This window comes from Rhinolophus ferrumequinum, chromosome 11, assembly GCF_004115265.2.
Source record: "Rhinolophus ferrumequinum isolate MPI-CBG mRhiFer1 chromosome 11, mRhiFer1_v1.p, whole genome shotgun sequence".
NCBI lineage: Eukaryota > Metazoa > Chordata > Mammalia > Chiroptera > Rhinolophidae > Rhinolophus > Rhinolophus ferrumequinum.
In genome coordinates, this window is record NC_046294.1 from 52,785,744 (window position 1) to 52,800,759 (window position 15,016).

At 44.5% G+C, this 15,016-nt stretch overlaps 1 protein-coding gene across 1 annotated transcript in view; it reads right to left on the reverse strand.

Annotated features, from left to right (window-relative positions):
• The window catches only part of TENM4 (teneurin transmembrane protein 4), a 719,375-nt gene that overhangs the window by 97,405 nt on the left and 606,954 nt on the right, over positions 1-15,016 (reverse strand). The window contains exon 17 of the mRNA XM_033120388.1: positions 7,071-7,217. Within this exon, the coding sequence (XP_032976279.1) occupies positions 7,071-7,217 (147 nt within the window). The remainder of the gene's footprint in view (positions 1-7,070; positions 7,218-15,016) is intronic.

The window sequence follows — 15,016 nt, forward strand, 5'->3', positions numbered from 1 at the left end:
GGCTATTCCCAGGGTCCCCTCTGCAGACAGGTGCAGGGAGACAGGAATGGGTGAAGTCTTCTGCCGCCTCTCACAGTCCTGATTAGAAGTAGCTTTCTGTCCATTTTGTGATTTTAAAAGCTGCCACTGAGTGGTGGAATCTCGGTGACACACTTCCCTCTCGGACATCAGCATCCTCATCAGCAAAGTGGAAGGTCAACGGGGCAACCTCTGTGGCTAACCTGCCTGACCGCCACCTTCTGACCTTCACGTGCCACAGGCCCGTCTCCTAGGTGGCTGCCTGCTGTAACTTTCACAGATGGTGAAAGGTGTGCATGAGAATTCTATTGAAGACGGTCAGTGAGGCTTCTCATATTTACAAGCAGAACACGGGCTCAGATGAAGTGATTTACCTATCGTCATACTGCTAGTGAAGTGGCAGATTTGGGAATGTGGCCCCTTATCTTCCTCCAAATCCAGCTGTGAGGCACGCTTCACAGTCTACATCTCTTACTCCATCAATGCTTTGGACATGGCAATTCTCCCAGCCCCGTCCGCCTCCACAGAGGGCAGGAAGTGACCTGTTTATTTCTGTATCCCGAATGCATAGCACAATGCCTTGCACACAAAACACCGAATTTGCTGAATGAATGAGAAAAAAATGAATGAATAATTATGTGTGGATCCCAAATCCATCAGTGTGGCAGAGCCCGTTCTGGGCCATGGGATGTGATGAAGCCACTGCCTGCCTCCCCCCAGGAAGAGCTTGTTCCTCTCCTTAGAAAGGAGGCACAGGAGACAGGCCTGTTCTGGCTTTTGTTGTTGTTGTTGTTGTTTTTAGCAGCTGTTATATGGCTGGCAGGCTTTGTGTTGAGCACTGGCAGACAAGAATACAAGAGTCATGCCTCCGAAGGATTCAGTTGGGTGCATCAGACAAAGACCATAGAGTGCCGGGAAAGAAGGAAGCAGAGGGGCTTGTGGTGAAGCCCAAGGTGGGAACCCAACACAGACTGGGGGCTGGAATCGCTCCTGGAAGAGAGAATGCTTAAACTGAGATTGGAAGGGTGGACAAGAATAAGCCAAAAGGAGAACAGAGCCGGGGGCAGGGTGGGGACCCTTGTGGGCTAGTTTCCCACTCTGCATTGTACTTGTTTGCATGTTGCACTGGCCTGCGGACAGGGTATAACAAGTCCATCTGTCTCTGCAGGTGTAACTCCTCCCCCAGCTCCACAGCCCAGCAGCCAACCTCCTCTCGCTACTGTCTGCAGTCTGGCCACAGAGCGGTTTCACCGCCGGCTGTGAGCAGCATCCAGAAGGCCTGGGGAGTGCAGTGTGGGGTGTGCCTCTCCTTCCATATACATCTGGGGGAAGGTTTTGTCATTTGCTCATAATAAATTCTGTGCCTTCTTTGAAAAGGCTTGCAAGATCTTTATCTGTCCCTTAGAACACAGGATTTTTAAAGGTCAATTTCTCTCTTGTCTCTTATCACAAGAAACGTAGTTTAGAGACAGTCTGAAGGGTGAACAACTTCCGTGGCTTTATGGGAACTCTCCATTCCGGCAGACATGGAGGACAGAGAGCTTCATTCTCAGTCTTTTTGAACTTTCTCCTTCCTGGTTACATCGGGCACTGATCTGTATTGCAATCCATGATGGTTTTTCATGGGACTAACAGTGCCGAAAGAAATGACCACATCTGGAAGGTTTTTAAAGATTCTTTATCAAAAGGGGTCTGGTTAAATTCCAGTGGATTTTTTTTATCCTGGCTTCTTTGTAAACCCCGGTTCCATTCTCATCCTAGCTCTCCCATTGATCCACTCACTGTGTGACTTGGGGCAAACAACTTCAGCGCACTGAGCCTCAGTTTCTCTACATGAAAATGTCTGCTTTGCAAGTGTGTAGTGAGGGCTGGGGAATCACTATAAGTCTAGCACAGTGCCTGGTACTTTGCAATGCTCGCTAAACAATGGCTATTATTTTCCTTTATGTACATTTGGTTTTCTTCCCTTCTAGCCATGAACGTATAACAGTCTGGAATATAAATTTTAATCTAGAAATGGAAAAGGTCAAAATACATTACTATATGGAGAAGAATATTGTGAGAAAAGTACTATATAAAATTTTATAGAAAACGTAATTCCAATTTTTAAAAAATGATTATTTATATATGAATATATGTTTATGTTATAATAAACTTATGCTTCTGTGATTACAGGTGGAAAGGAGCAGAAGAAAGACAACCGACATTTGCAGGTGATAAAAGTTGAGTAACTAACTCAAGGTCATGCAGCCAGCAAATGGAGGAGCCAGGATTTGAATCCAATATGGGGACAGATCCTGTACTTTTAATCACTGTGCTATGTTGCCTCTCAGGCATGTTGAATATATCACCTGTAATCCTCACAGCAACCCTGCAAGTTAGGCATTATTATCCTCAATTTATAGACACAGCATGTTTGGGCACAGTTTCACCATCTCTGAAATGGGCGTGAAAGGAACATCCCCATGAGAAGGTGAATGTGTAACAAATGAGAAGATGCATGTGACAGCATTTCATAAGGGACTTGATAAAGAGTACACTATGAACAGGGCATGCCCTCTTCATCAAGTGGCGCACACAGAGGAATTTATGCTGGGTCTCTGTGCCTGCCTGCCCTGCTGGTCCTGCTCACTGACCAGTGCTCTGGGTGAAATCTGGGGGCATGTGAGATTAACTAGGCAGCCCCGACAGAGGATCAGGAGGCAGAGAGTCACTCAGTCACATTCAGGATCTGTTTCCTATTTTTAAATCTAGACAACCATAAATGAAAACAAAAACAAACCAATAAAGCTAAACGCAACTCAGTCATGTTGTATAACTTGTTTTTTGGGGGATCTCACAGTTTAAAAACACTGCAATGGCACTCTTAACGAAGCTTAAAATTTAGGTTTAATTTGGAAAGGATTGCTTTAACCCTAGCAAATTGGGAAAGAAGAGAAACTGCTAGTTCTCAGATAACTTGAAGAGCCACAGTTGGGTTTATGATGGCGCCATAAATGAAAAAAGGACTGTATAAAATTTTATAGAGAGTGTAATTCCAATTTTTAAAAATTGAAGTCTGGGCACGCTGAAAAACTCTAATGTGGCCAGACCTCACAGACTGTGGCAATTTCTGCCACCTGCAGGCTGTGCGCCCAGGGCAAAATCCTTCTGCTCACTCAACCCCCGTTTCCACATCACAAGGAAGTAGTAAGGGCATGATGATGATACCACACACCTCCCAGTGACGTTGGAGGGACGCACGATTGCTCTGCAAACTACGAAATGACACACAAATTGTCATTTTCATATGCTAGTTGGCTTTGTGATACTGTTGTAGCCTATTTAAATTCAAGTAAGTCCGAGTACTCACACTACATTTTTAGGAGGAGGAGGAGGAGGAGGAGGAGGAGGAAGAGGAGGAAGAGGAGGAAGAGAAGGCACTAGGAGAAGGTGGAAGTGCTCTAGGTCCACAAGGCTAGTGGAATGGCTCCGGAGTCTTCGGACTTAAGTCCAGGCCGTATTAGCGACTTTCTGTGATTTTGACGTGGACGATGTCACATGCCCTCTCTGGGCTCCCATTTCCCTGTCTGTAACATGCAGGGGAGCAGAAGGAGGGGGCTGAAGTTGATGTTCTCGGTCTCCTCCTGTTACTCAACATTGAACTCTGCTAATTCCTTCTCCAAGCCCCTGAGTCGTGTCAGTCAAGAACAATCACTCCGCGAGACTCGAACACTTCTTCCCTCCACCCTAACTTATTTATTTGGGATTATGCTGCGTCCCGCATCATGGCTGAAATAAAGGCACTTATTTTATTCTGCCTCGATTAGATCTGGTTGTTTGGATAACACGTCTTCCAAATGACTGCGAGTTTCCTGAGGGGGAAAGACGAGGCCATGTTCATCGGTCTTTATATCCCCTCAGAAAGGAGCATGGTGCCTAGTAGACAGCAGGAGGCCAACAAATGTGTGCTTGACTGAACTGAAAACCACCCAGAGCTAAATACGGCTCACTCTTGTGTTGCCTTATACAGCCTGCCCTGTTTCTCCCTCCATCAAAACCATCCCCATTTGGCCAAGACCCAGAGTGACAGAGACAGTGAGAACAGCCCTGTCTCCTCTGGCACGTAGGGACAGTCTATATCCTATGGTTGTTTCATCTGTGCCCCCCTGCAAAGCAGGGGCCCCCTGAATCTTCCCCTTGACTCCCCCAGTGGGTGGAGAACCCACTGAGCTGAGACTTTTCCTCATGTCACAGTTGAGAACCCAAGGCCAAACTTCCTCAATAATCTAGTCTTCCCAGCTAGTTGTCTTCCCAATCGTGATGACCACGGGATGTCTTCCTGGCTAAACTGGAAGCCTCACAGGACAGGGACTTTGTCACAATTCCCAGGGGAATACCCAGGCATTTGCCAACAGCAGTTGAATGAGTGGCTGCTCCTTCATCACAGCTCTTATCCCGCTGCATTGCAACGGCATGCTTTCTTCTCTCCCTCCAGACTGTGCACTTCACAAGGGCAGGGACTGTGTCTTATTTGTCTCAGAAGCCCCTGGACCCAGGACAGGGCCTGATACAGAGTAGATACTCACTCAGTTAAGGTCCGTCGAGTGAGTGAATGAACTCAGGTTACAGCACCATTGTGTGGCTTTGCTAAATGTAAAAGCTCCTTTCAGGCCCTAACATGCTCCATGAATGCAAGAGGTGTAAGTCTCCTTAATCAGAAAATTGGGGATTTTCTGATTGTTCTTTTCCAGTTCCTGTTTGTTCATCTCTCAGAGCAGCTGGAGGGGGCTCCATTTCCCTGGGGTCTAGATAAGCCCCGTTTCCCATGACAAGAAACACTTTCTCCCACAAAAGCTGTGTGGCTATGGGCTCCCCCCATGTACACAACTGGGTGAGTTCTAGTGCTGGGAGGGCTGGCTCTGAAGGCTGGTAAAGAGAGGATACACCGGCATTGTGTTCCATGTGAGAGAATAACCGAACTTGTTTATGAGCCTATTTTTTATGTGCTGTGGGGGTGATGCACCCTCTCCCCACATTTCTCAAGGATATTCAGTCCTGTTGCTGCCCAGATGCTCAATAGCTGTTTGAAGGCTCTGGCCGAGACCCTGGACTCTTGAAAAGGAAATGACCTCCTGGTGTTGTTCCTCTTCCCCTGTCTTCTGTGACATGGATTTACTATTGGTCTTTGGAATCGTGTCTACATAGGCAAGGTGAAGGGGAATGCCGAGGAAATTACGCAGATAATTTAGGCTGACATCTCTTTCCTATGAAGACTGAATATGATTGTACTTTATCTTACCTGAAGACCACCTTTATCACCAAGGGATACGTGGTGCCCTTCCCTGCTTTGCCAGCATTTGCCTATGATGACTTCTCTGAATGGAAAGCCCTCTCCTTTCAGGAAACACCTACCTACTCAAGTGTCACCTTCCTGATGAATGTTTACCTTCTCTCACAACTACCAGTATCTAACTCTTCAATAGCACTTATCACCATCCATGAGCACTTAACTTTGGGTCTCTCTCCATCATTTGAGTTCCCAGAGCTCAGGGACAGGACTTATTCATCTCTGCCTAGGGCCTAGCTCCATAATAGGAAGGCTGGATATTTATGGAACATAAGCATTAATGAACTTCACAAGTTTCAGATCTATTATGGGACATTCTAACCCTGCAAGATCTCGGAAGGAGAACATGGACCCGCTTGCTGTCTCTGCCTGGCTACCAAGGCCCAGCCCTATGAGCTCCTTGTTGACAATTACTCCACTGGGCCCAGGCCTGGGTAGATAGGCCTGACCACCTCCTGGATGCAGGCAGCAGACCAAAGGAATGAAATCTGGCTTAGAAAACGATCAGCAGTCTGGCACAGCCCTTTCCAGGTTGCTAGAGCCAATTCAAAGCTAGTTCATCTCAAGGCAAATGAACCAGAGTAATCACAAAAGCACACTATGCCTTTTAATCCTTATGGTGCTTTGCAATTATAGAATCACTCTAAGTAGAAATTCCCAAAGGGTGGCATGCAAACTTTCCAGCCTGTTGATTTCCTACTCTGCTGTATACTAGAAAGTCCCTCGGTATAAATATGAGGGAGCTGCATAAACACACCTGGACGAGGAAAACTGGTAGACCACCATTAGAAAGGAAGGAAGGGTTAACTATTTCCTTTTTTTTTTTTTCCATATCTCTGTTTGTTTATTCTTTTAATAACCCCCAATAAAATTGGTAGAGCCAGGAAGTATAGACCCATCTTTCAAGTGGGAAAGTAGAGCACATTATGGTTGTACTTATCCAAGTTTATAGAACAGAAAGATGAAGGCTAATTCTAGGACTAATATAAGCTTGGAATGGTTCTCATGGTCCAACCGCTTCATTCTATAAATAGGGAGCATGAGACACAGAGACATCAAGCAGCTTGCTTAAGGATACACAGGGAGTCAAAGACTGGGATTAGAACCCTGATCTCTTCACTCTCAGCTAATAAGTGTTCTGGAAAACTAGGCCTCCCTCAGGGTTTTGAACATCCAGCACTTAGAAAAACTCCAACAGCAAAGGCAAATTCTATTACAAACCCACAGGGACAGAGGGTGTGGGGGCAAAGGTGAGGGGTTACCACCAGAATCAGAGGGGAAGGGACTTTGACCAAAGGTAACTCAACCATCCTTCCTTGGAGAAGTACCCTTTCTGCCACTTTCTGTTACAGAATTGAATGGCTTCTTCTTGTCCACATTCAGTGAAGGGGATCGCCTAATTTTTTGAGGCAACTCACTCCACTATCGAACTGTTAGAAAAATTCTTTCTTTCATATGCCTTCTCCTCTGCACTTGCTGCCGATGGCAATTAATTTTATGTACATTAGTTCATTGTACTTCATTCTGATGGAACTAGTGGTATGCACTCATTCCTTAGGCCACATGTGCAGTTTTATGCCTGCCCTGTAGGCCTCCTTGACTGGCTAGCTGATGTGTTGGTGGCTGTTAACTCAAAAATGTCCATCCACCCTCTACCCTGAGCCCCACCCCACCCCACCCCACCCCAAGAACTGCATGGGGCCCGTGGATGCCACAGTCCTACCTCCATCATTGTCTTTGCTGTCACCACAGGCAGTTTCCATCGATGTGTCACAGCCAGCTCCTCTCCAGCCCAGCTGACAGACGCAGTGCCACCCATTCAGGTCCAAGGTGCATCTGCCGTTGCCATTGCACAACCCAGGGCAGCCCTCTGCAAGGCAAAGCACTCGGAATCAAGGTCTGATCATCCACGGAGAACTGCAGTCATACACACTCACACTCCACCTGCCAACTTACAAAACGCTTTCACATCCATCAGCACATCGGTGCCCTTAGCACCCAGGGAGGCTGGTCTCATTAGGAACTGCCACTTCACCGACAGGCAACTGAGACTCAGGGGTGGAAGGATTTGCGAAGGCTGTGCTGCCAGGAATTGGCACCGTCAGGAGGTGGTACAGTCAGGAAGTGGCAGGGATAGGTCTGAAACCTGCACCTTCGCATCTAAAACCCCCTCTTGCAAAAGGGATCAGGATTCTAGAGCAGAGTTAGTGGATGTTAAGCCTGTCAGAATCTGATCAATGGAGCTTTTTGCTTGATCACTGTTCCTCGTTCACTCTTTTGTGTTTTTTCCCGTCTCAGGGGGCTGTTTGGAACAAAGGAATCATCTTTGTGTTTACTCCTCATGTCCCCTCGGCACCTCTGGATCTCATTCGAAAGGGATGTACCTTTTTCAGCTCTGTCACTAGGTCAACTCCATTGGACCTGAGGCTTTTCATTTATTCTGTCCTATTTTCTCCTAAACTGCCTTTGCTTTTGAGGAAGAGTCCTGGGGTCTTTTCCTTCCCATCGTAACTGCAGCCACTAAGAAGGGCTCTGCACCCAGAAGAGGCTGATGACTAAGATGAGAGAGACTAATCAGGGCTGTCTACAATTGCAATCGCAGGGACAGGATGGATGCCCTTTCCTAATTTTGCTCCTCTGTACATCAGTCTGTCATTTATTAAGCACCTTCTCTGGGCTAGCACTGGAGGTATAGAGATGAATAAGAACGAGTTCTTATTCTTGAGAAGCATGTAGCGTATGAAAGGAGACAGATTTGTATAAGCAAAATATTTCACTGCTAAGTGCCCAAAGGGAGATGTACAAAATACGGTGGGAACCTAACACAGGAGTGGCCATCTGTCTGAGAGGGCTGCGGGTGATTTAATCAAGAAGGGTCAGGCAATATTTAGACGCTGCCTTGGTTCTGCTTTGACTATATCATCAGGTGGAGAGTTTTTTATTACTATTCAAGTAGATTTACAGGGTTTTGATTACCACCTTTTCAAACCCTTCTCTCTGGATGTGTGGCTCAGAAATCTATGCCTGAGAGTCTGTTAAGTTACTTGGTTCACTTCAGTTTCTATTTCGCCACATGTTTTCGTTCAAGTCCCCATTTTAACAAGCCCGCCAACACCTTCCTCAGAGGAGCTATCTGAAAAACCACCTTTCACTGGCACGTCTTCCATGTCTCTGCTCAGTCTTGGGGGAAAGGTATGGATGTGAAAGCACTCTGTCATCTACAAAACTTAGTATTACGAGTAGCAAGCTGCTACAAATATGGCTACAAACTGAATTTCCTGCCATGAAAGAACAGAAAATTGACCCATCATTCTTTAATGGGATGAACGTGAATGTCACTATCCAGCAGAATACCTAGACCAAGGTAGGCACTCACTGAATGGCTGAACAATTAGAATCTAAAACTTTAGTGTTTCAAGGACTTTTGATCGTTGACTATTATTACAACGTAAAAGAAAAGAACGTGTTCATTTATATTTGAGATGTTCAACGTGGCAACCAACCAATCCATCGGGCCACTGTCCTTTCCAGTCAAAGGAGGAAACATTTATTGAGTGTGTACTCCAAGCCTAGGAGGGATTCCTCCAGAAGTTCAGAAGCAAGTCTATAGACTACGTGGTCTTTGCACAGCAGAAGCCTGTTGGGAAAAGTGAGATGCCACCAGCATTGCTACCTAAAAGTGATCGAAAAACAGTTATTCTAAGCGCAGGAGCAATGCGTGGTGTGCAGGTGACTATCCAGGCATTCGGATTCCGTAGCCAACATCGGCAGTCTCTACAATCACAGACTCCCTCTTGCCCCAATTGGTCCTATTCACGTTTTTGTCCATCCTGCTGGGACTTCCTTTCAATTAAGCCTCAATTGTATTTAAAATATCAATCTTAGAGGAAATAGGGCCCCAATGTTAAGAATGGTAGTAGATTGCTTTCTCTTGCTCCAAGATGTCGCTCCTTCTCCTTGGTAGATGCAAAGACTATCTCTTGGGCACCATCTTGGGAGCCCCTAACAAAGGCTGGCTCTGCTAGTCAGGGTACTTTCATTTCTTTGAGCTTTAGTCGACTTATACAATGGGGTTGTTGGGAGGATTAAGTAAGATAATGTATGCATGATGCACAAAGCCTGACCTATAGCTTGAACACAATATCTGAATCTTCTATTCACCTTTACCTTCTATTTTGAGTAGAGGGCATACAATAAGTTGCACCCATAACCTCAGGGAGGGCTCATAGAAAGGCAAAAAGGAAAACTGAGGCAGTTATCTAGATCGGAGTCAGCAAACTTTTTCTATAAAGGTCCAGACAATAAAAATTTTAGGCTTGTGAGTCATTAGGTCTCTGTTACAATCACCCAACTCCACCATTGTAGCTTGAAAGCAGCCACACACAATTTATACACGAATGAGCATGACTGTGCTCTGATAAAACTTTATTTACAAAAACAGGTAATGGGCTAGGTATGGTCTATGGGCTGTAGTTTGCCCACTCCTGGTTTAGATGCTTCAAGACAGCGATGACAATGACAGTTGCCACATACGGAAGGTTTCTGCCACTGTGCTGGACACTTTACATATTATTTCTAAACGAAATAAATTTTGTTATATATATTTCAGATCCTGATTTTCTAGGGCAGTTCCAATTTCACACCATTTACTCCTAAATTTAAAAAAGAAAACCCATGTGTTGCAATAGCGTGTGGACTTTGGAGCTGGACAGACCTCAGTTCAAATCACAGCACCGTTTTACTTACTATGTGTGTGATGACTGGCAAATTATTTAACTCTATGGGCCTCAGCTTTCTCATCTGTAAAACGGAGGTAACACCTAACTCAACGAGTTCTTGAGAAGATTAATGGGATAATGTATGCCAATTAGTTAGCACAGTGGGTAACAAAAGCCGGTATTCAATAAATGAAAACTAGTACTTTGGATTTGTTTTAATGTTGTAGAACTTCACTAAGAAATTCACAAACCAGAATATAATCTTTCATCTTCGGTCAAAAGCTGTGGTCCTCATAAATGCAAACCTTGCCAAAGAGAACTGAGACAAGCCCAGTGACAAGGTCATGGGGGTCACGATGCAGCCGTGTGGGAGGCAGCGAGACAGTTCAGCGCTCCCCATTTCATGCTCTTCTAGCACCCTGTCCTTCTCCTGGAGAGCAACTGTCCCAAGTATACCGAAATTCTTAATTTTGCAATTAGTTTAATGTCTTACTCCCTTCATCGGAATGTAAACTCCATAAAAGCGAATTTGGGCCCCATCCATGCCTTGCACATAGCAGACACTCAATACGTATTTGTTGAACTGAATCAATGAATGAAATAGGTTCTGGTACCTCCTGACTAACTTGTGGGATCTTGGAAAAGTTACTTTTCCTCTTTTGGCCCCAATTTTCGTATCTATAAAATGAGAGTTTGGATGAGATGATCTGTTAGGCCCTTCCAGTGCAACTAACCCAATAAGAAGGTCAAAGCAACTTCAAATTTGATGATTTTGTTCTTAATTTCAACAAACTTGACTCAGCACCTATTGGATGCCAGGCCTGGTGTTAACTCTATGAGACCTATCCCCTCACCTTAAGAATTTTATATTCTACTTATCTATACCCAACTTTGTCCAGGAAGGACTTAAAGTGGGTCTTATAATCTCAAACAATACTTCTCAGAGTGAATTTTGTGGAATACTAGTTCTATGAGGTCCTCAAAAACAAGCTTCTGTGATCAACTAAGTGTGTAAAACATTGCATCCTATATTCTTATCCTAGAAAGCCACCTTAAGTATTAATACATTAAAGGCTCTGAGAAGTCTTCAAGAAACCTGCTTATTAGATTATCAGAACATTTTCCAATTTGACCTCAGGACTCTTTTTTCCCCTTACAACCATTTATAATAATGTGGAATATTCTATTCCACAAAAGCCACTTTGGGAAGCCGTGCTCCAGTGAGCTCTTCTGAGCACACAGTGCCTAGCACACGCATTCTGAGCTGCTTGGAAACTGCCTGAAGGAGCAGGTGCTCTCCAGGAGGGAAAGCTCTGCATGTGAAATCACAGGAACACTTTATCCAGTCAGTTTCTTTAAATGGACCAAGTTATGCCCTGAGGTCCTGCACTATCCTATCAGTTTCAGGGTTTCAGAGGGACCTTGAGTACCTGTGGGTTGAAAGAGGTTCGCTCTCATCCAGCAATTTGCTTCTGGGATAATCAGACCCCCATTAGCCAGTATGAAGAAGCCTCCTCTGGGGTGACTTGCTGACTTTCTTAAAGCAATATGCCTATCCTTACCCACCACTGCAGCTCATTAATTCCACAAACCCTGAAACTCATCAATAATTCAGAAAGCCCAAGTGACATTAACAATCCCCTCTGGAAGGACTCACACCAGGTATTTGCTAGAGCCAAAATAATGTAATTTTAAGGTTTGGAGAAGGGCTAAGCTTTTCAAAAGAAATGATGCCCTTTAAGTGACAAGGGACCGCTTTATCTTCCGCCTTCTGCTTAAGCCTATGATGAAGCCCCCTTGATGCTGGCATCAGGTAAGGCTTTCAGAACCCTTGAAGTTATTTAAATATTTTTTTAGTTAAGGGGCTATGTAATACACCTATCATATATCAAAATGTCCCTTTTTTTTATGGTTCTGCTTCTTTTCCTCTTGTACTTTTTCATCCCTACAGACACTTTCCCAGACAAGGTCACTGTCATCGTCTACCTAGATGATAGCAACAGTCTAATTGGTCTTCTGTCCCCAGATGTTCCCCCTCGACTCTTTTCCACAATATGGACAGATCGATCCTTCCAAATCACAAATGTCATCAAGTCATTATCCTGCTTTTAGAAGCCTTCAGTGGCTTTCTCATTTGCCTAAGTTCACGGTCTTGGTCTACATCGCCCTGCCTCAATTTGGCGGATCTCCTTGCTAAGTGGCCCCTGGACTTCACCTGTCATAATCCTCATCACACGTTGTTGGACTTGTTTTCTAAGGATCTTCTTTGCTGGACTGTAGGCAGCCTTACAGTTGGGACCATTTCATATCCTCATTTCTTGGCCCTGAGGAGGAGTTCAATGTATTTGCTGAGTGAATGCTGTTTCTTTAGTTTCTACCAATGCCACTGGAAAGCACAGAACAGAAGGCGGTTTGTCATGAACTGCAAAGTATTCTACTCTGACAAGTCCTGAGCTGGCCTTGTATGGGTTTCCGAATTCTTTTTTTAGGATTAGTACCCATTACACCAGAAAGGCAGCCAGATGGGGGCTTGGTCCAGACCTAGATTTTGGTAAGAAATGTTTGTCTTTTAAAGCAGCCTACGATTCATTGACCTAATCTAACTACAGGTCTGGTGATATTTTCTGAACAAACGCTCATAACAGACAGTTTGCGAGAGAATATTGTCACTTCCTGGTGAGGGCACAAGTGTAGAAGTCATGGTATGGAGGAAGAATGTTGGAAATCATGGGGACATTCTTGGTTATTTGTGGTGATAGGAGAAAAAATTTTGGAAATATGGATTTGGTCAGGAAATCCAAAATCCTGGCTCTGCCACTTACTAGAACAGTGACCCAGGATGGGCCACTCACTTCCTCAACTTCAATTTCCTTTCCCAATCAAATGAGTATAATTATATCTGTTTCCTTAAAAAAAAATCACAGGACCCACTTATGACTCATGGATGTAAAAATACTTCCCATAGCAGGAAAAATTCTACCAAATAGATGGTAACACTATTAAATTTAATCTATCCTGATGATTTCTCTAATGATTATGTGTGAAATTCCTATTTTAAAGAAGCTGAGAGGTACGACTCTCTCTTGCTAGAATGATTTTATTTTCAGTTGAAGACCAGCATGTGAAATGCCATAACCTTGCTTCTCAACACCAAGCAACCATTGGATGGGCCTAGAAAAAGATGTCCCAGTTGAAAAGCATTCAGTGATTTATGTTTCCCTTTCCCTAAAACTCTTTCCAAAAGTTTTTAAACAGCAGTTGCTATGTCTTATTAAAAGCCAATTTAGCCTTTTTGTTTACAATGTCAATAATGAGTCCGGCTAACAAAGGTCTTTTTCAAGTTAAGGGTGAGAATAAGCATATGAAAATAAAACAGTACAGCTAACATTTGTCGAGCATCATTCATGCCCATGTGCTAAGCACTTTACATTCATTATTTCACTTAATCCTTACGCCAACCCTATGAAGTAGGTCCTGTTATAATCCTCTTTTATAAAGACTGTGAAGTGAAGGGAGCTTAAGTACCTTGCTCAAGGTCACCCAGTTCATTAAGTGTCGGACTTGGCATTCAACTCCGGCGGTCTGACTCCAGAGTATGAGTCCTTAACCACTGAGCACATATTTTGTGCCAGGTGCTGTGTTAGGGCATAAGGATAAAAAGAAGAATGGGGCATGGTATTTCTCCTTGGGGAGCTTGGACTCTTTTAGGAGCACACATATCTGATCATTGAGACTTGTTCTTAGAGCAATGAGGCCTTTTTGGAAAATCACACGCTACATAATTAATGTAAATGGTTAAACTAGAAGGAATTACTTTGCCTGTAGGAAATACTCTTCAAAGATAAGACTTACCAAAGTCAGGCCTTCTCTGAAAAGAGCACCTAGTCCCTGCGGTCAGGAGTCTGTTTCTCCCCTTTCTCCAGAGCCTGGCACAGTACCTAGTACACAGTACTAGGGTGCTCTACATGTGGTTGTTGGATGAATGAACACAACAGAATAGAACGCAGCTCTTAAGATTTCTTGGCTTGCTCTGGGGTCTCTTCTCTCAAGCCACCCACCCTGGTTCCCAGCATCTTAATTCTAATGGACCAAAGGCTCTAAGGGATGGGCGGGGTGACATGAGATGGGGTAGAAAAGGTGAGCAGCATAATGTGTCTATGGGGAGGGAAGGACAATAGCACAATGGTAATGTCACAAACAGATTGAGCATTTTAGGGGGAAGAATGACATTCCAGGTATATCAACCACCTTGCGACCAAAAACCCATCCTCCAGGCAGTGGATGCTGTGAAAGAGCTGGGGATGTGGCAGCATCTATAAACCATGCTTCTGGGGTGTATATACATTTTTAGAGATACATTTCTTCTTTTATGCTTATACACAAACACACACACAAAGACAATAAGGAAAATAGAGGAAGGAAGACCATACCTTTAACTACCCTATCCAGATAGTGAGCTTGGGAAATAAAAGACAGGACATTTAAGGTAGGATCAAGTAAGTACAATACTGCCTGCCACATAACCATGCCAGGTGTTAAGGAGACAAAGGGGATGCACCCCACGTTTGGGACAGACCTGCCATGGTGGGGAAAATAAAACCAAAGACAGGATAACATGAGCGAGAAGGAGGGAGAGCAGGCACATTCTCCAGGAAGGGCCCAAAGGAACGTCAACACATTCTGTGACCCAGGTGTTTGGAAATATGATCAGATAAACAAGAAGACATATGGATAAGGAGAATGGGAGGAAGAGGGTGGGAGGCTGCAAAAGTGATCACACTCCTGTTCTGTCAGGTCTGTTCAGCTTTATGGAAAACTAGAACTGGCCCTCGGTCTACCCGGAGCAGCATCCCACCTCCCTTTAGGGGAAGCAGTGGTATAAGAACAAGTGCACTCTGTCTGAGCAGAAGGGTTTCTAGGAAGCTGGAATTTAGCACTATGCAAAATTAGA